Source organism: Callospermophilus lateralis, chromosome 1 (genome assembly GCF_048772815.1).
Source record: "Callospermophilus lateralis isolate mCalLat2 chromosome 1, mCalLat2.hap1, whole genome shotgun sequence".
Taxonomy (NCBI): domain Eukaryota; kingdom Metazoa; phylum Chordata; class Mammalia; order Rodentia; family Sciuridae; genus Callospermophilus; species Callospermophilus lateralis.
Genome location: NC_135305.1, coordinates 47,776,753 through 47,800,727, shown reverse-complemented (window position 1 = coordinate 47,800,727; position 23,975 = coordinate 47,776,753). Strand labels below are relative to the sequence as shown.

Sequence of the window (23,975 nt, the reverse complement as noted above, 5' to 3'; positions counted from 1 at the left end):
CCACCCACCCACCCACCCATGAACACACACACACACACACACACACACACGTGTGTGTGTGAGTGTATGAATAATATATATTGGAAAGACTGAGTCAAAAACAAGGAAACAATAGCAAGGTGATGCAGTTAGAAAAGCAGTGTAACTATTGTAAGCAAGATTTTTTTTTAATTTTATTTTCAGCAAGGTCATTAGTAGCATATAGAAATTGTACTGATTTTTGTATGTTGATTTTATATCCTATAGGTTAATAAATTATTTTATTAGTTTTAACTGTGTTTTGGTAGGCTGCTTGGGGTTTTCTGCATATAATATGTCATCGATAAGCAGGAATAATTTAACTCCTTCATTTCCCATTTGGATACCTTGTATTATGGTTTAGATATGAGTTATCCCCCCAAAAGTTCATGTGTGAGACAATGAAGAATATTCAGAAGTGAAATGATTAGAATTGAGAGCTATAACCTAATTGGTGGGTTAATCCACTCACAGGGATTAACTGGGTGGTAACTGTAGACAGGGAGGGTGGGACTAGAGGAGGTAGGTCACAGGGGGCATGCCTCTGGGGCTATGTTTTGTCCCTGATGAATGGAACTCTTGGCTTCCTGATTACCATGTCCTAAGCTGCTTTTCTCTTCCACATCCTCCCATCTTGATATTCTTCCTCACCTCCAGCCCAGAGCAATGTAATCAACCCTGGACTGAGACCTCTGAAACCATGTGCCAAACACAAACTTTTCCTCCTCTATGTTGTTCTTGTCAGGTCTTTTGGTCACAGTGACAAAAAAGCTGACTAAACCCCTTTTCTTTCTGTTATTGAATTGCTCAGGCCAAGACTTTTAGTAGTATATTAAATGAAAGTGGTAGGCAACATTATTCTGTTCCAGATCTTTCTAAGAAACATAGAACATTAATTGAAAAATTTCTAAGTCTAGGTACTAGACAGTGGAACAGGTCACAAAAAATACGAGATTCAGCATCACTGTGATCCCAAGAGAATTCAAACCGCATGACAAATACATAAGCACAAATTTAAATTTAAAATCATATTTTTAAAAAGCTCACATATAATAAATGATGAACATGAGAAATATTTAGAACTGAACTAATAAAATGCTACACATGACTTGTGAAATAATGTTAATATGAATTTAAAATGAACTTACATGGATATATTTAAAATGAAGAAATACTAAAAACTTGCAATTAGGTGAATTTTTAAAAACCTATCAAATAAGAGGTAACTTTCCAAAATGAAGATTAATAAAGGGTTAATAAAGAGCAAAGATGTTCTTTGAAAGCACTAAAAAAAGTGAATAAAACTCTAGTAAAATTGATTATGAAAAATGGTAGACAAGACTATATAATATATTTTAAAATGAGCAAAATGATCAGGAAAGTCACAGAAAAGAAAACTTGAAATCATAAAAGGAAATTCTCAGCCTTATTAGTTATGGAAATTGTAAACTCAAATAACAGCAATATACCATTCCCACCTATCAAATAGGGGCATGATACAAAAGAATTCCAAATGCCATATTGGTAAATGTGGTACACCCAAAGATCTCAGACACCACAGATGTATGTCTAAGTTTGAAAGCAATATCCAGTAGTGAGGTTATGCTGTAGCTAGTGGGGGAAACTCGTTATTGCAGTCCTGTGGCAGATTCATTCATGCTAGAAACAAAGACCAGCACAAGGAGGCCATCAACAAGATATGGGATAAAGCATGGCAATTTTAGTACTGGGATATTGGAGACATATAGATATATTTTAAGGAGGTTGAATGTCACAAACATGTTGAGCTTTGTAGGAAAAAATATGTACAATCTGTTCATATAAAGCTTTAAAACATGTGAAAAGCATTTTATGTAACAATTCATTTATATGTAATAAAAGTTTTAAGACATTTATAGAAATAATAAATAAAGTCAGTATGATTGTTATCTCTGTGGAAAGAGGGAAGGAAGTATATTTGGGTGGGCTCATGTAGGTATCAAATCCTTATGTGTCCTTTTATAAAAGCATATCTATAATCTTGAATATGTATATGATGCATATATATGATATATGTATCTTATATGTGTATATGTGTCATTCAACAAAACTGGGTGGTGAGTACTATTCATTGTATTTGAAACACTTCATAATATTTGTAAAATAATTCTCTGTTAAATAGCTTTATGAAAGAATAGTGGGACTCAGGTTTAACTTAGTGTCTTTAAATAAGAGAATGGGCTTCATTTTAGAATCAATAATAAAAAAAAAAAAGTTCACTATTATTTTTACCTACTTACCATCTTAGAGGTAAGCAGCAGATGTGTTATCAGCTTTTTGTCACTGTGACAAAATACCTGAGAAAAACAACTTGAAAGAAGACAGGATTAATTCTGGCTCATGGTTTCAAAGAATTTAGTCCATGGTCACTTAACTATTGCTTCTGTTCCTCTGGTAAAGCAACATTATGGCGAGGAGCATTTGGTGAACCAGAACTGCTCACCTCATGACAGCCAGAGAGAGAGAAAGGGGCTGGAGTCAAAATACACCCTGAGGTCCCTCCCCTGAGGACCTAGTCCCTCCATGAAGGCCCCATCTCCTAGAGTTCCCACCTCCTCCTAGTAGCACAGTAGGCCATGAATCCATAAATGGATTGATCTGCTGATGAGGTCAGAGCCCTCATGATCCAGTCGTCTCCCAAAGGTCCCACCTCTGAACATTGCCGCATTGGGGGCCAAGCCTTCCACACAGGAGCTTTGGGGGCACATTCAGATCTAAACTGCAAAAAGAGTATGTTCATTGACAGTATGTAAGATGGAAGAGGAAGAAAAGGAAAACTCAAGTGTAGCAAGCAATGCACAGGCATTGGCTTCCTTCTTCTCCAATAGAATTTAATGTTGCTTTTATTTGCACAATGGTGGTAACTTTGTTCTATTTTTCACACACACACACACACACACACGCACAAAAGCCATACAGAATTTTTGAAAAAATTTCAAAGAACACTGGGTTTTTAAAAAAAAAAATCTAAAAATTTTTAAATGGGATTAATAATGTTTTAAAAAATTATACCACCCAATAATAATCGATGTAAATATTTTAATATGCATAATTCTGTGTGTATGTTTACCCGTAAAAGCACACTCTACATTTTTGTTTTTAACATGATCTTTATGTGTTATAATGTACCTTAGTAATAGTTCTGTTAGGAAACATATCTATATCTGTCACGTGTTTTACTTATTTATTTATCCATTTATTTATTTATGTATTTGTGGTGCTAGGGATTGAACCCAGATCCTTTTGCATGCGAGGCAAGCACTCTACCAATGGAGCTATACCCACAGCTCTGTCACATGTTTTTTAACAGCTCATTGTATAATACTGTGCAGTCATACCATATTGTATTTTAACCAGGCTGTCTGTTGGTTTTCCAGGTTTTTTCTTACCTGTGACACTGCAGTGAATACACAGCACATATATCTTTTACTACTTTGGATATATTTGTTCATTTGTTTCCTTTAGATACATTCAAAGAAGATTTTCTGAATTACAGGAATGCCTAGTAAGTGTGAGGCTTTGCTTACTGTATCAGAGTTCTCCAGAGAGGGCAGCAGGCTGGAAACTGAGGCAGAAGTTGATGCTGCAGTCTTGAGGCAAAATTTCGGTTTTCAGGAAACCTGTTTTTGTTTTAAGGCTTTTAACTGATTGTGTGAGACTTACCCACATATCAAGAATGTCCTTTATTTAAATCTCCTTTACTTAAAGTCAGCTGTACAAAACACTTTCACAGCAGCACCTAGGTTGCTGTTTGATTAAAACCCTGGGTTCTATTGCCCAGCCACACTCATATATGAAGCATTTCCTACTTCCAGATGTGTTTCCTGAAAGTCTACACCAATTTCCATTCCCACAACACTTATGAGAATGTGCATTTCTCTGTGTGGTCATCCAAATGTATTAGCAACCATTTTCATTTTTAGCCAAACCCATCAATATCTCTAATATAGTCAAGTTAACTTGAAGTTTTAAATCCAAATTCTGTTGTGCAGTTTAGCAGTCTGTCACATAGAAATTTTCACAAAAATCTACGTCTTTTACTTTATAATAGAGTAGGGTCAGCTCTTCTCGGAACAAGAAATTATATGTCTTCCTTTTAAAATTAGCACAGTTGCTGTGCATAGTAGCACATTCCTATAATCTCAACATCCCAGGAGGGTGAGGCAGGAGAATTAAAAGTTCCAGGCCAGCCTTGGTAACTTAGAGAGAACTGTCTCAAAATAAAAGGCTGAGAATGTAAGGCACAGTGGTGAAGTGCCCCTGAGTTCAATCCCCAGTTCAGAAAACAAAATAAAAAAATAACAATGCTAAGGGAGGCTGGGGATATAGATCAGTTGGTAGAGTGCTTGCCTAGCATGCACAAGGTCCTGGGTTCAATCACCAGCTCCACAAAAAAAAAAGAAAAAAAGAAAGGAAAAGAAACTTGTTCTCCACATTATAACATGTCACCACTTCAACCTCTCATACTAACCCAGGGTAAAGAGAGTGAACGTGAAAAATAGAAGTGAAAATAAAAGAGAAAGCAGTAATCTTTGGCTGAGGGTTGTATCCTGTGTTCTGTATTTTCTTTGTGGGTTTACACTTCCTTATAGCTCAGATAGCAATTTTTTCTTGAATCTATAGCTTCTATGAATCTTCTCAGCCTGTGGCTTTGTGTTTTCTGTTTTCCTATAGTATCCTTCTTAATGTAGAACTTCTTAATGGAGTCCATGTTATTTTTTTTTCATAATAAGCTTCTTTTGAGATCCTCTCAAATATCTCTTCATGGATTGATAAGATGTTCTTATGTTTTCTTAATTTCATTTTATTTTTAAATATGGAAAAAGGGAATATCACACACTAACCACCGTTTTCCATGCAATCCTGTGTGTGTTGTTACTTTGCTCTTGACGTACTTCTCATTCCATAGAACATCTTGCTGTCCTTCTGAGAAGAGCACCTCCTCCTCCTGTTTTGAGGAAACTTCCAAGAGCCTGTCTTTATAGCAGTCAACATTCTTTGCCCACATATGTGAGCTCTTGACCCAAACCTAACTGATGGTAGTTTCTACCTTTGGCCACAGAATTTGGTCAGATACATCCTTATGACATGAACTGGGACACAGAGGTGAAATGAAGCCAGCTCCAGAAGAGAGAAATGGAGAGGCAGAGCAGGTCTTCACAGTGTTGAGACTGGCTGCCTAAAACACGCTCCCTTGCCCTTCCTGAGGGTCTGGTTATATGGGAACCATATTTCCAACTTTTATCGAGATCTTTTTGTCTTGCTTTTTTTCTTTGTTTAGTTTTTTTCACTTTAGTAAAACTTGCAATAAATATGCTTGAATGTAATTCTATGATTATATAATTTTGGGAATACTCCTAATATATCTCACTCTTAGATCTTCACAATTAATTTTAGCACATTAAAAGCCATAAGAAACTCTGAAGTAAGGAAGTCTTTTTTACCTTTATGTAGCCTAGCAATTCCAGACTGAGGTTTAACATTAATATTTCTCTATGGTACTTCTGTTAACAGCAAGCTTGGCCAGGGGATCATTGACCCCGGACATGCTTGATCACAGAAAACAGAAGACCTAACAGCAAGCTGACAAATGAAAAACATGCTAATCTCTGATCTGGGTTTTAAAAAATGTAAAATATGAGAATTCTAAGCATGTTATGGTTTTATGTGGAAAAGAGGCTTTTGGTAAAGAAAAATCCAAGATTTAAGTTTGGTACATTTCCTGTGACCAATCTGCAATCCATTTTCCTCGAGCAGGTTAGCCAGTATACCTTTGCCATGTGCAGTTACAGAGAAAAGAAGTCTGAACCACAAGAACTGATGCAGCTTGAAGGATACACTGTGGATTACACAGATCCTCACCCAGGTAAGTCTAGGTAGGACCACTTTCCCTGCCATGCCTGAATGCACGGAATCTTTGCAACTATCCTATGTCTGTTCTGCATTTCAAACTCCACTTGATGAACAGGCTGCATATTTCATTTATGTAACTGGACCAGACTTTGAAATGTAAATGATGTCTTTTTGGATAGTCAATGTAATTCATCATCTCTGTTGTATTAGTACAAGGATGAAATATGTAAAAATTTCTGTGATGGAAGAATCACATGAAAAGTATCAGCAATGTGTATGGAAACTTCTGGAAAGTAAAACTTACAATAGAGTAGGTAACAAAATGGCAAATGTATATTATAGTCTGCAAATTCCCTCCCCCAAAGCAGGTTCTTGTACTTATATTCCTCCCTCCACATTAATGTAGTTGAACATCTCTTAATTGTAAAAGTCTGAAATCTGAAATGCTCCAAAATCTGAAACATTTTTGAGTTGCTAACATAATATCACAAATGGAAAATTCCATACCTGACTTTATGTGGCAGATCATAGTCAAAATGCAGGGGCATTGTCAATATATAAAATTACCTTCAGGTTATGTGTATCAGGTATGTATGAAACCTGAATGATATTTGTGTTTAGACTTGTACCCCATCTCTCAGGGACATGTATTACTAAGATAACCCATTATGTGTATGCAAATATTCCAAAATCCAAGGCATTAATACCAACCTTTAAACTTTACTGGGCCTAGTACTGAATTCCTGATATTTAAAAATAATGCATGAATGAATAGGCTGTTATCAAAATTAATGTAGCATGCTTGATATGTCAATATTAATATAGAGAGAAGTTAAGAAATTAATTCATTAGAAATTATGAAGTAGAAATCTGTGGCCATATTCACTAAGTTATTCACTTGGAAATACAAAATGTCATCCTCTCCATGAGTTTTGGAAAAAAAAAAAAAAAGCATAAAATACCATACAACATGAAGTAAAAATTTTGACTTATATTTTTTCTGCTAAACTCATAAATCTCGTGCATATATACAGGTGAATATGCCAACATGAAGAACTGCCTTCTCTGGCATATCACACTACATTTTCATTTCTCCAGGTTATGTTTGCTTGTCTTCCAGAATGCTACTCTGTCATGGACTATTTGTTTGATAGAGCTATTTTTAACTACTAAGATGATATGGAAACTAAAATATTTTTTGATATTTCCTTTAAGTCTTTGATTGTGAATTTGATCCTCAATTTAAAATCATTTAAAGCATTGAGATGCTAATATCAAATTCAGTCATATCCATGAGGCCAGTCAGTGCAGTACATTAAAATCTGCCAGTGAAATAAATTTTTAATGATATTATTCTTTCTCCACAGGCCTACAGGGTGGTCGGATGTTTTTCAATGCTGTTAAAGAAGGAGATACTGTAATATTTGCCAGCGATGATGAACAAGACAGAATATTATGGGTTCAAGCCATGTATAGGGCCACAGGTCAATCATATAAACCTGTTCCTGCAATCCAGACCCAGAAGCTGAATCCTAAAGGAGGAACTCTCCATGCAGATGCTCAGCTTTGTAAGTTTTGTTAAAAAATAATTTGATTATCAATTAATAATCTTAATAAGATAAAATTAAGGCAAATTTGTTCAGTATTATACTTTACACCATTAACTGATTCCTAATTAAATAAAAATAGTTCATATTAGTAGTCATGGAATCAGTTATCTATTTTTCTCATAAAAATTTCGTGTCATTCTAGAGTAAATGATGCATGTGTTTTTCAATCACGGATTTACTAAGCATTGGGAATGTTTCTGAGAATCTGAAGAGCATATTAAGTATTTTAACTTAGGTGTCCCATAATAAAGGGAAATGTGTTACAAAATGAAATTTGCATTGATCAGATTCCAGAACACTGAATGATGAATAATCACTTTCTAGAATTATTCTTAGTAACTCACAAAAATAATAGTTTTTTCTATTGTAAAATGATAAAAAAAGTCATAAAACCCAAGTTTCCTTTTCCAAATGCCTCATTATCATGTCATTTTTATGCTAATTTAAATCACTAGGACCTGTATTTTTCATTTTAATTTACTAGTGATTAATACCAAGTTGCATAATGGTGGTTTAAGCAGTTTCGAACATGGCATTGATACTCACTTAACCAAGTGTTTTAATTTTTTACTCCTTTACAAAACTTGTCAGGTTTCTTCTATAATAAATCAGTTTATGTTTAAGCTCAAGTTGTGGCTTTTTATCGTCAAGCCTCCTTTCCAGGGTAATAATATCCTGATGTGCATTACTTTACTTTTCTTCTTTTACTTTACATGCATCAAATAACAACTCTGTTTTCTTCTTATACATCCTTCAGTATCACATCTCAACATCTTAAAGGCATTTGTAAGTTTTATTAAAAAATAATTTGATTATCAATTAATAACCTTAATAAGATATAAAATTGACCAAATAATTAAAAGAATAATATGAGTTCTTTCCCCTTATTTTTTTAAGAAATCTTACATTGTATTAATAATTTATCTTAATTTGAGGCACATGTTTTAAATTATAGTAAAGGCTATTTAGGAACATTAAATGGTGAGATTTTAAAATTGGTTTAAAATTTTCTCATCCCAACTTTAAAATTGCACCATTGTCATCTTTAAAAGTAAAATAAAAGGAACATATTATAGTATATATTTTCACTTCTGCCTTTCTCTCAACCTCCCAACTCCCCCAATTCTACATATAGAGTTTGGGAAACAGTAAGAATTTCCATTAGAACTAAGATGTTCAGAGGTATTATATTTCTCCACAAGTGAAGATACCATGAATTTTTGTGCTAGTATTGCCAAAGCACTTATGCTCATCAATGCAGAGTAACTCAGTCACAGATTTAAATTCCATCAGTGCAAATCTCTGCCTTCCCTCTTCTCCTTTTATTTCATGCAGATCATATTGAGTTCCAGAGGAATTTTAAAACACTGTGATATCAATGAATGTGGAATCTAGTTCAAGACTGTTCTCAGTCCACAAGGGCCAAAAGGACAAGATTCCATTGTGTGTAGCTGTGTGTTGCTCATAATCATGGGCCTGCCATGACATCTGGTAATGAGGACACAGTCTGTGTCCTCCATTCACAACTTCAGACCCCTTTGACTCACTTACTTCCTGGTATCGGGCTCTTGCCACAGTTGTGCAGAGTAACTTGTTGAGTATTCTTTAGCAATACCCTAGCATGAAAAACACCTTGGGAGACTCACTCAGGCATTGCTTATCCCTACTGAAAGTGACAGGTTGAATGTGTCTCTGGAGCAGTGCCTGCATGGGGCATCAAGGTATGAGACTCCTTGGGGACTCAGCCTGAACTTTTTTTCCCCCTCTATATCTTTTCTTTTTTTTTAATTGTTCACACCTATCACAGCATAAATTCTAGTCAGATCTCATCCCCAAATCATTTTTCTCCCTCTGGCTGATCTCTACCTTCATTCTTCCTGGTTTTGATTCTTGAGCTACAAAACTGAGTATTTAGAACTTCACTGTTTTCCACGTGTGGTCCAGTCTCTGTCCTTTTCCCCATGAGCTGCAGGTCTACAGCACTTAGTGTGAACCTCCTTTGTCCTCTTGAGAAGTTGTATTTTATATGTGGATATTCAGTGTCATATAAACAGGATTGCATTATTTCTCTTACTCTGTTTTACTTTTCCCATTCAGCTTTATATTTAAAAATTTCACCCATGTTTCCATGAATACATATAATGTCAATGTCATTACTTCATACTCTGTAATAATGGTGATACTGCTGGTTACCTCTTATGTAGAAGTATAACATATTTCACTGAAGCAAAAGCAAAATTTCTAGAAACACACTGAGGCAAGCATATAAAGCAGGATTTATTTTAAAAGGGGTAACAGATTTCTCCCAGGATGGAGAAGGGAGCCATAGCTGGTAACCTAGTATCCCAAGAAGTGTGGGTTTCCTACTTTTCTTTTGTTTTTTTAGATGTCTTAGGCTTCCTTTGTTCTCTTGCTCTCTTCCCCTTATCTCTCTCCTTCCTGCGTACATGGCTAGGCTGAGGAGATGCTCAGGAGGGATGGCCCAAAGATGAGAAGCAGATGGGCTGGAGGGGCCAAGGTGAAGTGATCTGGGCAGGAATAGGGCATAATTAAAAACTTTTAAAACTCCCTGTAGTGAGGGACAATCCCTGGGACAGGTTACCTTAGCAACAGGTTGAAGCAGGGGCAGGTTATCTTGATAAGGGTGGAGGAAGGGCTCTGAAGGCATTTCAATCCCTCAGGGGCAGTCTCCAACTTCCCCTGACTTAAATTGGCCTCCTTGATCCTACCTGACTCAATTTACCTTTCTATACTGACTGCCTGTCTAATTCTGGCTTCATTGGTGTGTATCTAGTTCATTGTTCAAGCACACTGTTGTGTACATCTTTTTAATTTTTTGCCTACTCACTCCCTGAGATAGAAACTTAGACTCCCTCCAGATTCTTACCAAAGTAATATTTATTTTTTCTAACTATAAGTATGAAATATCTCTTCATCTATTGAAACTTTCTAAATCCTTTTATTATAATATTTTCTCCCTAGAGCTCTTTTTTATTCTTGGTTAAGCTAATTTCTAAAGACCTCAGACATCTACTGCTGTTGCATCTTACTTTTTATTACGGTTGAGTCTTGTCCATTTGGAGGAATGCTGTTTTCATGTGCTTATTTACTGTCCATTTGTCTTCTTTGGTTAGATGTCTTTTCAAATATTTAACCTATTCTGTAGTTGGGTTATTTTCTTAGAATTTTGAGAGGTTTTATTTCTGGATACAAGATATTATCAGATATTGGAAAACATTTTCTCCTCTTCCATGATTTGTCTTTTTGTATTTTTTAAATAGTATTTTTCAAACAGAAGAAATTCTTAACTTTGATAAAGTCCCATTTTGTCATTTCTTCTTTTCCTAATCTAACATCACAAAGATATCTTATTGTTCTTTCTGTTAAAGTTCTTTTAATTTTATGTTTTACACCTATTTGAGTTAATTTTTATGTGTGGTGAGAGGTGTGTGTCAGTGTTCGTAAATATTATTTAGATACCCAGTTGTTCTAGCATAATGAGTTGAAAAGTCTACCTACCACTTTTTTAATTGCTCTTACACATTTGTCAAAAATCAACTGACTACATAAGAATTTATTTTAGGATTTTCCTTTTCTGTTCTTTGGTCATTTTGTCTCTCTTGATACTATTATTGCACTCTCTTGATTATTTTAATTTTGTAAATCTTGCAGTCAGGTAATGTAAGCTTTCTAGACCGTGTTCTTTTTTTCTTTTTTTCCAAAGATATTTTGGCTACTTTATGTCCTTTGCATTTCCCTCTTGTATAGATGCTTTACTTTGTGAAGGACTTCCTTTGATTTTCCTTACAGTGCAGTTCATTTTGCAATTAACTCTTTCAACCTGTTTATACATGAAAAAAGTCTTTATTTTTATCTTCATGTCAAAAGTCACTTACATTACTTTAAAGATTTTGCTCAACTTTCTTCTAGCTGGCATTTTCTTTACCTAAGAGTAGATGTACTGTCTGGTTTGTTCCTCTGTACATATATCTTTTTTCCTCAAGCCGCTTTAAAGGTTTCCTGTTTGCAATTTGATTATGATGTAGATGATGTGCTTTGGTGTCATTTTCTTCATGCAAAGTCCTGAAACTTTGCTCTGAGACACACAGGGAAACAGTTCCATCCTTTCAGGCTGTTTTGTTAGGGAGAATCAAAGTGTTTCCAGTCTAGAATTCCTTTTGCCCACTTCTGGACCAAGATCCTTCTTAATATTCTAATTGACACCCTATGAATAGTGAGACTTTTTAATTTGACTACTGGGAACAGACAGTATTCCAGGCTCTTTGTGTGGTTTAGGAACTGTCTTCTCTAATCCTTCAGAAGAATTCATTCCTTGGCCTCAAATAGCTTCTACATAGAGCTGATGAGTACTCAGCTGAATGCTTGGGAGGCATCCTTGCAGGTCTTCAGAGGCCTCCCACTGGGCAGCTCCCTCCTCTGCGGTGTCTTTCTTGCATTGTCAGCTTCAACTTTTCAACTCCAGGATGCCACTGAGCTTTCTGGGTTTTTGTGTCCTGTGCCACAGCCTACAAGTTCTCTCCCTAAAAGTTCTTACAACCTGGCCTGACTGCTGAATTTTTAGTCATTTCATGTCAGAGAATATACATGTTTTCAAATATACTACATTGAACAGAAACAAAAAGATTGTTAAAGCAATTTTTCAACCTCAACATTGTTAACACTTTGGGCCAGATAATTGGGGAAATGGGGTGGAATGAACACTATCTTGCACATTGTAAGATATTTAGCAGCATCCTTTGCCCACCGCCTGCCAGTAGAATCCTCCCTCCCCAAAGGTCTGACAAATAAAAATATCTCTAGACATTACCAAATGTTCCATGGGGTGGGGCTAGGTTTCATAAGAACCACTCCAAGTTGAGAACCACTGAGTTACTGTGACTTGATAGTTACTTTTGTAAAAGTTTCACCCTCATTCATTTGTGTTCAAGAATTTTTTTCTTAACACACTGAGGGAAAGGAATGCCAAGAAATGTGCTGAGCTCACAGGGGTCATCCACCTTGCACAAACTAGCAAGAAAAGTAACTAAGAACCACAGGCACAGAATCTTAGGGCCATGGCTAGCCAACACAGAATTAATTAAAAGATCTAAGTCATCAGTCGGTGCAAATAGACTTGCAACCTATTTCTAACAATTTTTTTTTTCTATTTGATATGAATTTATTATCAAGACAGTGTTGATGAGGTTACATGGAGCTGGATTTTGCTGGTTCTAACTAAATTGTCAGTTTCAGTTCTATTAACAACACTTCTATCTATCTATAGGCTGCTAGTAAAGCTTTCTGTTAAAGCAGACTCTGGCTCTTTTATCATTCTTAATAAAAGGAAGGAAAAAAGAGAGAGAGAAAAAAAAAAAAAAAGCAGGCAGAAAGATACCACATCAGATGAGAATACTGCCCCTGACCTGTCAGAGAGAAGCAGCTTGCTTGCCCACGATTAGCCTTACCTTAGTATTTTCCTCCCTGTCTTGACATCCATGTTCTTCTTTTTCTTCTTTCCTTCTCATCTCTCAAAAGCACAACTTTTAGACTCATCAGCAGAAGCTGAGAAAGTAACATAAAACTAAAATGACTAATTACACAAATATGTATTTATGCTTCTAACCCATTTAAATGTGCTCTCTTATTTCTTTGCTGACCTATAGCTGGTAAAGGTAAGAATTTTCATATTTTTCTTTTTTTTTTCCTTAAATGTATTACAGTTTCTTTAATGATATAATGTTTGAAGATTATCATGATCTTGTTTATAATATCAGTCTTCTACTTTCTAGCCAAACCCAAAATGTCTCGGTTAGCTTTACCACTTATATAATAAAAATGTCTATTTACAACAAAAGAAAAATAGAAACAACCTACTACAAACATAAAGGTAGATTATGCAGGAGTTGTAATTACATGTGAAAAATGGTCAGTATATGTTAAGCAGAAAAATGCTAAATTATATGTATGAAATTATTTTCACTATGTAAAAAAAAGCCTATATTAAAAAAAAAGAATAGGTAGCTTTATACCTACAATATTCACAGTTGAGTTTAATTGGAGGCACAGTTGCTACTTATTTCTTCTATTTCCTGAATTTTCTTTGAAGTCTGTATTTTATAACTTTTAAAAAGCTGGGTTTTTTTTAAGAAACATTTGGTTTTAGTTGTAGATAGACACAATACCTTTATTTTACTCATTTATTTCTAGGTGGTGCTGAGGATTGAACCCAGAACCTTGCACACGCTAGGCAAGCGCTCTACCACTGCACTACAACCCCAGCCCTAAAAAGCTGACTTTTTACTAACTTATTAGAAGACAACATTATCATTTTTAGGATACTGATGACAATATATGTTTCTAGATTTCTGTGGTCAGTGACTCTATTCCCTTTTAATTGACTCACAGGATGAGTAGAAATTCTAAGGAGATAAGATGGGGCATTATGCTGCTGAACCATTTTCCCACTTCAAACATAGCACACTGCTTTTGCCAGATGAGAGGATTTTTAAAACTGTCCTTCCTGACTCCAATCCCAAATACCCCATGTATTTCTTAGTTGTGTATGTAATATACTACAGTGTTTATGTTCCATAATACAATATAACATAGTATTTGGCTTCCTAATAATAAATTAGTGAACCAGAATAGCTCCCATCTATTTGATTTTTGGACTAAATGTGGTTTTTGTTTTTGTTTTTTAATTTTTTTTTTTTAGTTGTTGATGGATCTTTATTTTATTTATTTATATGTGGTGCTGAGAATCCAACTATGCTAGGCAAATTCTCTACCGCTGAGCCACAATAGACTAAATACTTTTTAAATACTTAAATTTGATTATAAACTTACATTTAATTTTATGAGCTTATTTTCCTGTTCTATTTAATATATTACATTTCACATTTTATAGGGAAGCATTAGTCTTACTCTTCATTGAACATATTACTTCCAACAAATGTTCTATGTTGTTTTACTTTGCCTATTTGCAAGTACAGATCTATACTGATTATAATTATCATGTAAAAATATAACTTATGTTTACTATTTACTGCAGAAAGAAAGATATATCCATTTATAGATCAGTTTAACCAATTTAGCCAAAAGAAGCTAACACAGCATTTGGGTCAATAGGAAGTGTGAATAAACTCCTAAACAATGTACTTACCAACCATTACTATTTGGTCTTTATGTGTATAAGAAACCTGTACACATAAAACAGGAGCATACTAACCCACGTAAAATTTTAAAACATTAAATTCTTCCTATTAAAAGCTTCATGAGTGATAATGGAAACCGAAGCGGGGTCTGCTTTTCTGTGCCACTTTTAAATTTACATAAGCTTTCAAGCTCTCTGATTCCGAGCTAAAAGAAACACATAATTGGGTATGAATAGTGGTAAATGCAGTTATAGGCAAACTCCTAAAACCAGCACAATTTTAAACATAGGACAATAAATTACATTTCAGAAGGCTAATTTGCTGCTTAGTTATAGCTGCGTTTTTGCAAGGAGACCCGCTCTTGGCTAGTAGCTCCCCCTTAGTCCTTTTGGTACTAGAGTCCCAGCTCTGGACACCTCTGTCTCAGAATGCTGAAGAAAGGTCCCCCGTCTCCTTCAATGTTCCCCTTTCCTTCTGTGTCCAAAATATTCCACAACAACAGGAACAGCCAAAAAATGCAGGATCTTTAGTATTTGTTGCAAAGAGAAACAGTTGAGTTAAACTCTTTCCACTTCACATACTGTACTCTGGCTTAGAGTCCCTTCTCAAGATTTGGATCCTTGATTACACAGAGCTGGTTGTGGTCAGTACCCACCAAATAGCCTCCCTCACGCATTGTTTTCTATACTAGCTATTTTCAAGTCAGTATTAACTCTTTAAATTGATTCGGTCAACCTACTTTTTCTTTTCTCTTGACTCCCACAGCTATTATCCTAATGAAAAATTTAAATTTTCAGGTTCCATTTGAGCAAAGCCTCTGAACTTCTTAAATCTCTAGCAAATAGTAATCTTTCTCAATTTGGGTTTTATTTCATCCCCTGATAGCACACCTGGTGACAATACCACCTGAAGTTGTTGGAGCATATGCATCCACTGTTACCATAGAAACTCTACCAGTACCCTCAATTACCATGTCCCACATCTGTAGTTAGTCCATAGGTTAATCATCACAATTTCTAACAGTATTACAGTACATTGGTTAAGCTCATTTCTTGTTGGCTTGTTTTGATAATTTTTCTACATCATTTCAGAAGACAAACTGAACTAAAATTTGCCATTATCAGAGAACATTTTAATTGTACCATAATTTTCAATTTAAAAATAGTCGTCATAATTTCATGTTATGATAAACATTAATTGAAGTCAAGCTGATGTAACCCAATTTTAAAATCCTGGATTTGGTTATGCTAATTGATCGAAAGCATGGTTTGCAATTGATTCTAGTGATGTCCCTGTGTCTTTTACTTTTTTTTTGGTAGTGCTAGGAATCTAACCCAGAGCCTCATGCATGCTCCTCTGTGTCTTTAAGAGTTAAACATACGTATGTTATGTGACAGGAAAACGATATGAAAATACACTTTTTTAAAAATAAGAAACTAGGTACTATTTTAATGATAGCTGATTTCCAATTACACTTCAAAATGAAGTATGGGACAGGAAAAAATGGGGAGACGTATTTCAAAGGATACAAAGCAGATTTGTAGGATAATCAAGTTTAGAATTCTGTTGTACAATATCAGAGCTAAAATTATTAGAATTGTTTTATATTAGTCAGTTTTTTTAAGTGGTAGAATTTAGCTGCTCTTATCACAAGTAGATATGTGAGGTGATAGGTTAATGTGCTTTACTTTAGTAACCGTTTTACTGTTTTTATATATCTCATAACATCGTATTGTAAACCTCAAATATGCAAAATAAGATTTATTTTTTAAAAAGAAAGTTTCAGTAGTGTACATCTTTCTCTTCCTTCCTGGCTTATATACTAATGATGTCATGTATTTTACTTTTCAAAATATCACAAACACTAGTTTGCATCGCCATTATTTTTGTTTGAAACAAGGGTCACCAAACTAAACCAACTGCCTGTTTTTTCAAAAATAATTTTACTGAAGCACAGCCAAAAAAAAAAAAAAAAAAAAAAATCCCACGCCGGAAGATCAAAACTGTTATCTTTTTGATTTATCTTTATTTTTTCATGAATTCATAGGAACTAATGGTTTACTGACACATAGAAAAGTATCTCTTCACAAAATGTTTTGAATAGTGTTTGTCTGACATAGAGTTGAGATGCTAGATCTTTACAGCCTGTGTTTCAAAGATGGAATAATTCCTAAGAACACATTTTGCTTCATAAAATTATAGCTCTAGAGGCATTACAGGTTGCTGTTTTGTTTTTCTAAATAAAAATTTTAGTGGACTTATTTGTCTTGTTCTTCAGTGCACATACATTAGTAAATGTATGATTTGGAATGGTATTTCATGAAGAACTCATTCTGTAAATTTAAAAAAATGATTTAGTTACAGCAGTGAACTATAGACATTTTTTCAGAAACTTGTATATTTTCTTTAAAGACCATAGTTTGAAATGAAAGAAAAATTGCTGCTATAAACCTTTACAGTAAAGAAGAATTATGGATTTTTTTTTCCTCTAAGATTTGCTACATATCCTGTTCTCAACAGATAAGTCATTAATGGGCGTTATTTTTAACTGCTTGTTATGACCTTCTCTGGTGAAAGAAATAATGAACAAAATTCAGCAGATGTTTTATAAGAATAATGATTATCTCATAAAGGTGATACTAAAATAATTTTTACTCAGATAAATAGAAAAATGAAGATTCTAAGATAAATTCCTTGAAACACAAAATAATCTTACAGTATTATAATGTTTATGGGTTGCATTTTCCAATATTCTGCCTAGTCCCTTCATATTATCTCAGTTACATACATTTAACTTTCATATTATTTTATATTATATTACCTCTTACATTGCACATACATTTATTAAAAAACTCTCAGAAAAACAAAATTCAAAAGAAATTGAATTTTCTCATTTTCAAATTCAGGAAACTGTTTAGTTTGGTGTTTATCCAATTAATACTGATTTATCAAATGCATCTGTTTAATTGTTCAGATAGGTAATTATTCAATATAAAGGAATACATTGCTACTTTCTCCATGGGTCCTAATCTCATAACTTGCATCATCAATAAACTGTCATTCATTGCTTTCTTGCTACATCCACCTTTTTATGTCTGTCACTGACATGGGATATATGTTTGTTTTTGTGTCTTTTTTAAAAATGTGCTTCTGAGGAGCCTTCAGCTTGAATTATATAGTTCTTCCATCCACAAATATGGCTGAAAGTTGAACTTGACATGGATCAATATGATCTGGGCTAAATATCTAAATGTGACTGATTATGTTAGCATCATGTCCACAGATCAATATTGAGTTTTATTATGAGTCTGACTCTATAATTGGGTTTAATCAATAAACTTTTGTCTCTTTTCCTTTACAGTTTTAGGATTGTACCATGTAGGTTTTAGAAACTACACTTAGCTTACATTTAGAACTCTGCTTCTTGTGATGACCAGAAAGAGATCTATCTGTGAATTTTAAGGAACAATGGATCTTCAGTTCTACCATTGTGAGAAGAGTCCATTTCTATCTTGATAACTGATTGCTTCCTCAGTATGCACTGAGTTTCTAACAGAGCTAATGTAGTAACACCCCAGCACTCCTTTGGGGTAGTATGTGGCTCTTTCTTCCTATGCTTAGTAAATCACATTGAAGACTTTGACAAAACATACCATTAATGAAAGCAATCATAAAAGCTGGCCTTTTGATAAACCCGCAGGGTCTACAGGCATTGAAAGATGCAATCTGTAAAGAACAATAAATTTGGACCTTTGATTGAAGTGCCATTTGGGACGTTATGCTTTGTCTGCATATTTGCACAAACATGATGCTCCCTTTTCATGTCTCTTAAACTTGAAGCTTGAGAGCGTACATTGCCATTTCTATATTAGAGCTGGTCCCATTAAAAGCTCCATACAAAAAGAAGACTGGAAGTGATCCAGCTGAAGCTTGTGTGTTCATTTCTGCTCTAGTTTGCCATTTGGAAAACAGGCTTCTGGCCATCATTGCTGTTTTTTCTAAACAGACCCAGGTTCTTTTCCAGTCACTTCCTTCAGTAAATACACACTTAAAATACATCAACTTTTCTTAAAGTTAGAAAAATCAAAGAGTATTCCTCTGATAGAGATTAGAAGTAGCTTTGAATGGAAGTAGAATTTCTTCATTCTTTTGATTTGTGGATTTTTTCCCTGTCATTTTCACTTAGACTTCAAAAATTTACAGTTTATATTAAGGTACTGAATGCTTTCCATCATATTTTATGTGATAAAAGGTAATCTGTTATCATGAGACATGAATTTTGGATTCTGCAAAAACTATTTGTTCATTATTTAACCAGAAAAAACAAATGCATTGTACATGCTTTCCTGAATTTACAGATGCAGACCGTTTTCAGAAACATGGTATGGATGAGTTTATTTCTGCTAATCCATGCAAGCTTGACCACGCCTTCCTTTTTAGAATACTCCAGAGACAGACCTTGGATCACAGACTGAATGATTCCTATTCTTGCTTGGTGAGTACAAATCTGTATATATGGTCACCTATAGGTTAGAAGAAAAGTGAGAAATGCTTGTTATAAAGCAGCATTTTATTCCTGACTCATTTAATAACTGTAGTTGGGGTTAGGGATAAAGGATTCCAATCAATTGCTTCTCGATTTGAAAATTATACACTTGAAGACCACTGCTGTGCCACTCAATAGACAGGAGAATAGACTCAAATTGACACTGAACTGTGTTTTATCAGTCGCTCCAGAGAAGGCTGAATGAAAACAGACTTTAAATAAAGATTTTTTAAAAAACCTTTATTACAGGATTTGTTGACACATGTGCTGACATTTTAAGGTTTAAATTCTGTTCATCAGATGCTGATGTCTTACATTTATCTGATTCTTAGAAGGACAAGGGAGAGAAACAGTGGGGTAAACAATATGATGAGGCCCATACATGCCAGAGGAACGTTGAGTTTCATGTAGCCTTCCAAAGAGAATTTGAATTCCTTTACAATATAAAGGCAGGGGTAATTAAGTAGCTAAACTTCTACCTGATGTTTGTTAAAAGTGTAGCTGAAATTTTGGATTAAAAAATCATAATTTATAATTGGAAGGAATGCTTACTACCTCAGAATGTGGAAACTAAGAATCTATGTGCCCTTCCAAAAACTTATATTGGAAATGGTGATTCCTTTGAAATTTATCCTCACAAATATGTCTATTTCTATTACTACCTGAATCTCTTGGACTCTGAACTTAGGAACTTCATGCAATAAGTTACAGTATTTTTGAAGTAGGATTTTGTATAAGATATGCTGTCAGCTCATTAAGATGCTTAAATAGAAAGGGAAAAAAATTAGTTTATCACAGTTTACCATTAATGATGGTTTATTCATTCTTTCATAGATTATTTATTAAGTAAGTCTTATTCTACATGTAATTGGACAATGTAAACCTGATCCACTGAAATTATGAAATTACAAGGAAAATTAAGCAAATCTTCCCATGACACTCTGTATCTTTCCATAGACTATCACACTGACAGTGTCAGTAAGGGACAAAGGCCTCTTGGATTTTCCTCCAGGGTTTGGTTACTGAATTATCAAAAGTTGTTTTGCCTTTGTTGATGATCCCACAGGTGATATGAAGTCTGAGACACATGCTGCAGTGTGACTTCCAGAACATAGAAGTGGGAGAGAGTGATATAGTTAGAAAGAGTGTCTGAAGGCAAGATGACCCTAGGTGTGAATCCTGGCCCACCCGCTGATTTGCACCATGATCTTGGACAATTTACTTAACGTCTCTCAACTGCTGCTTATTTATCTGTAACATGAAAATCATAATACCCACAATACACAAGGGTTCTAAATATCACAGATATAATTTATATATTCTGTCTCATACAGTACCTCTCCCACCAGCACAATAAGTATTCAGGGGTCTTTCATCCCCTCTCCCTGCCTTCTCTTTCTTACCATTTTTTTTTTCTCCTCTTTTATGGTTATCCTGCTTCCTTTTAAAACTCTCTCTTCTTTCTTTTTGTTATTTTTAAAATAATACATACACATAGTCTAGTCCATCAGACATTACATAAACCAAGTCTGGTTAATCCCATCCTCCCGTGTGCTAGCAGGCTGCCTGCTGTTTCCATTGGCATGCTCACCCACAGGTCACATCACCTCCCAGGAGGACCAGGTGCTGCTACTCTAAAACATGAACTCTGTGGTACTACTCACAGAATGACTCAATGGGGAAAACATTCCGAATATTTAAGTACCCAGGTAATACACGTACACAGCTGCTGTTCTTTTAGTTCACTTTATAAACTGCTTTCAGTGATAGTGTCTGCTTTGCCATCCTATTTTTAAATGATTCCTAAAGAGATTGATGTTTATGGGGTATCATTCTTTTTTTATGACTGACAAATTTAGATTCCATGAAGAAATTTGAAAATAATTTTGAATGCAAGTGGAGAAGAAGAAGTTGCCCATGCATTGCTGCAGTAATAGATAATATTAGGTTGTCAGTGTCCCAGATCAGTTCCAAATTGATGACACTAGGTCTTCTGAAAATAATAAGAAACATACCACTAATACAATAAACATCTGAAGACACTTTCAAAAAGCTTCTTCTTATAATGACTAAAACAAATCTTACTATAGAATGAAAAAAAAATGTGTATTTTTTTTTTTTCTTTTGCAGGGTTGGTTTAGCCCTGGCCAGGTCTTTGTGTTAGATGAGTACTGTGCCCGTTATGGTGTGAGAGGCTGTCACAGACATCTCTGCTACCTTACAGAACTGATGGAACATTCAGAAAACGGTGCTGTCATTGACCCAACCCTGCTCCATTACAGCTTTGCATTCTGTGCCTCTCATGTGCACGGCAACAGGTATTTTGACTTGCAAATTCACAGTGAAATGTATAGGGTTGACTAGAAGAAAGAGAAAAATGTGCTTTGCCATTATCACCTAGTAACCAATTTAAAATAGCAAACACTTCTTATAAGGAAAAAAAAATACCACAAAGGAAAAATGTACATCAATATGCTCTTGATTTCTGTGGGCTACACTTTATGATTCTTTTTTGGTTGTAAAGCCACTTGAAAAGGAGAGGGAGAGAGTATCTACAGAGTAAATGTTGCCTTTTAGTTCTTATGTACTACCTACTAGTGGGATCTGTACAGTCAAAGTGTCGAGATGATTCCTATTGGAATGCATATATGTGCCTGGGGAGGATTCGTTGATGGGTTTGTGCAAAAGCTAATGATCTTTGCTTTTCTTCTGTGTAATAAAGTTTTATTGATAAAACAAGATAAATTATGAAGCAATGCAGAGTCTTCCCAACCCCTTCCCTAATTTTTACATTTGGAACAAGTATTCCTGTATAGCAGTCTGAGCCAATAACCTTAACTCTGGCTTTACCAAGTTGGAAGGAAGAAAAAAAAAAAAAACACCTATTTTTAATTTTTAAGCTCCAAACCTCTGAGCTTAAAACTTCATCCACATCTGCGCATCTCTTCATTTTATCTGCAGAGCATCTTTGCTCAGGCTACCCCTATAAAGGGTGTGCCCACATTCCTTCCCCTTCTGACCTTGTTTTAACCATTTACTCTATTGTGCCCTCTTTGCACTTCTTTTTCCTTCTTCTCACAAACCTGTCTAAGCTTCACACAACAAAGTGACCAAGCATTTCAGAATCGGACTGTTACACTCAAATGAGTACTTACTGTGTGACACTTGGTAGGTTTCATCATCTATTTGTGTCTCACATTACCTAAGAAAGATCTAACAATGACATCTCTCTTGTAAGTCATAAATTGTAATAGGGTTTAAATATGTTAATCAATATCAGACACTTAAAACAGTGCCTGGCACACACGTGCTCAAAAATTGTTCACTAGTAGCTTGTATTGTCATGACAAGTGCCAGTCCTTTGTTCTCTTTTTCTTCCCAAACTTCTCTCTTTCCCTTATCTTGTTTCCAGCCTCTTATTCACTAATCATACTTACTGAAATGGATTGCCCAAGGACCAAATCCAGTTGTCTCTTCTTAGGCTTCACTTTCTTAATTTTCCTCTTATTCTATTTTAATTTTTTTTGACCACCCCTTTGCTAACAGTTCCTGTTCCTCCAGATTCTTAAGTGCAATACAGGGCTTTTCTCACATATGTTTTCAAACCTGATTTCTTCTTTCAGAGAATTGTTCTTCTTCAGTGATCCCACCCCCTTCCATGGCTTCAACCATGGCTTCTCCGTTTGCAGATGATTCCAGCCCACTTATTCACCTAAGCTATGGATCTCTATTGACAATTCACAGCTTGAATATTCTGCTGATACTTTCTTCATCTCTTCATGTATAAAATGCATCATCTCACTAAACCAGCTCCTATACCTCTTGTAGCTCCTTACAAAGTACCTGGCATAAAATTAGTATTTAATATAAGTATTTAATAATTACTTGATGAATGAATGAATGACTTCATTCTTTGTGTTAATGTCCTCCATTAACAGGCAATTAATTTCTTGTTTATCTTTTTTATTGATTTTTTAAAATAAATAAATGACAGTGGAATGTATTACAATTTTTATTACACATATAAAGCACAATTTTTCATATCTCTGGTTGTATAAAAAGTATGTTGACACCAATTCATGTCTTCATACATGTACTTTGGATAATGATGTCTATCACATTCCACCATCCTTGCTAATCTCCTGCCAGCTTCCTTTCCTTTCCACCCCTCTGCCATATCTAGAATTCCTGTATTCCTCCCATGGTCCACCTCCCTACCCCACTATGAGTTGGCCTCCTTATATCAGAGAAAACATTCAGCATATTTTTGGGGGGGATTGGCTAATTTTATGTAGCATTATATTCTCCAATGCCATACATTTACCTGCAAATGCCACGATTTTGTTCTCTTTTATTGCTGAGTAAAATTCTATTATGTATATATGCTACATTTTTTTAATCCATTCATCCACTGAAGGGCATCTAGGTTGGCTCCACAGTTTAGCTATAGTGCATTGTGCTGCTATAAACATTGATGTGGCTGTGTCCCTGTAGTATGCTGATTTTAAGTCTTTGGGGTATATACCGAGGAGAGGGATAGCTGGATCAAATGGTGGTTCCATTCCCAGATTTCCAAGGAATCTCCATACTGCTTTCCATATTGACTGCACCAAGTTGCAGTCCCACTAGCAATGTATGAGTGTACCTTTTTCCCCACATCCTCACCAACACTTATTGTTGTTTGTCTTCATAATAGCTGCCATTCTGACTTTTAACCCCTACAACCAATTTCCCACCAATGTAAATCTATCTCCA

The 23,975-nt window shown here is 35.0% G+C and overlaps 1 protein-coding gene across 2 annotated transcripts in view; it reads left to right on the top strand.

Moving 5' to 3' along the window:
• Cadps2 (calcium dependent secretion activator 2) overlaps window positions 1-23,975 on the top strand; it is a 501,039-nt gene that overhangs the window by 330,964 nt on the left and 146,100 nt on the right. For both annotated transcript variants that reach the window (XM_076861895.2, XM_076861904.2), the window contains exons 10-13: window positions 5,815-5,923; window positions 7,278-7,478; window positions 19,033-19,169; window positions 21,351-21,538. In XM_076861895.2, the coding sequence (XP_076718010.2) occupies window positions 5,815-5,923; window positions 7,278-7,478; window positions 19,033-19,169; window positions 21,351-21,538 (635 nt within the window). The remainder of the gene's footprint in view (window positions 1-5,814; window positions 5,924-7,277; window positions 7,479-19,032; window positions 19,170-21,350; window positions 21,539-23,975) is intronic.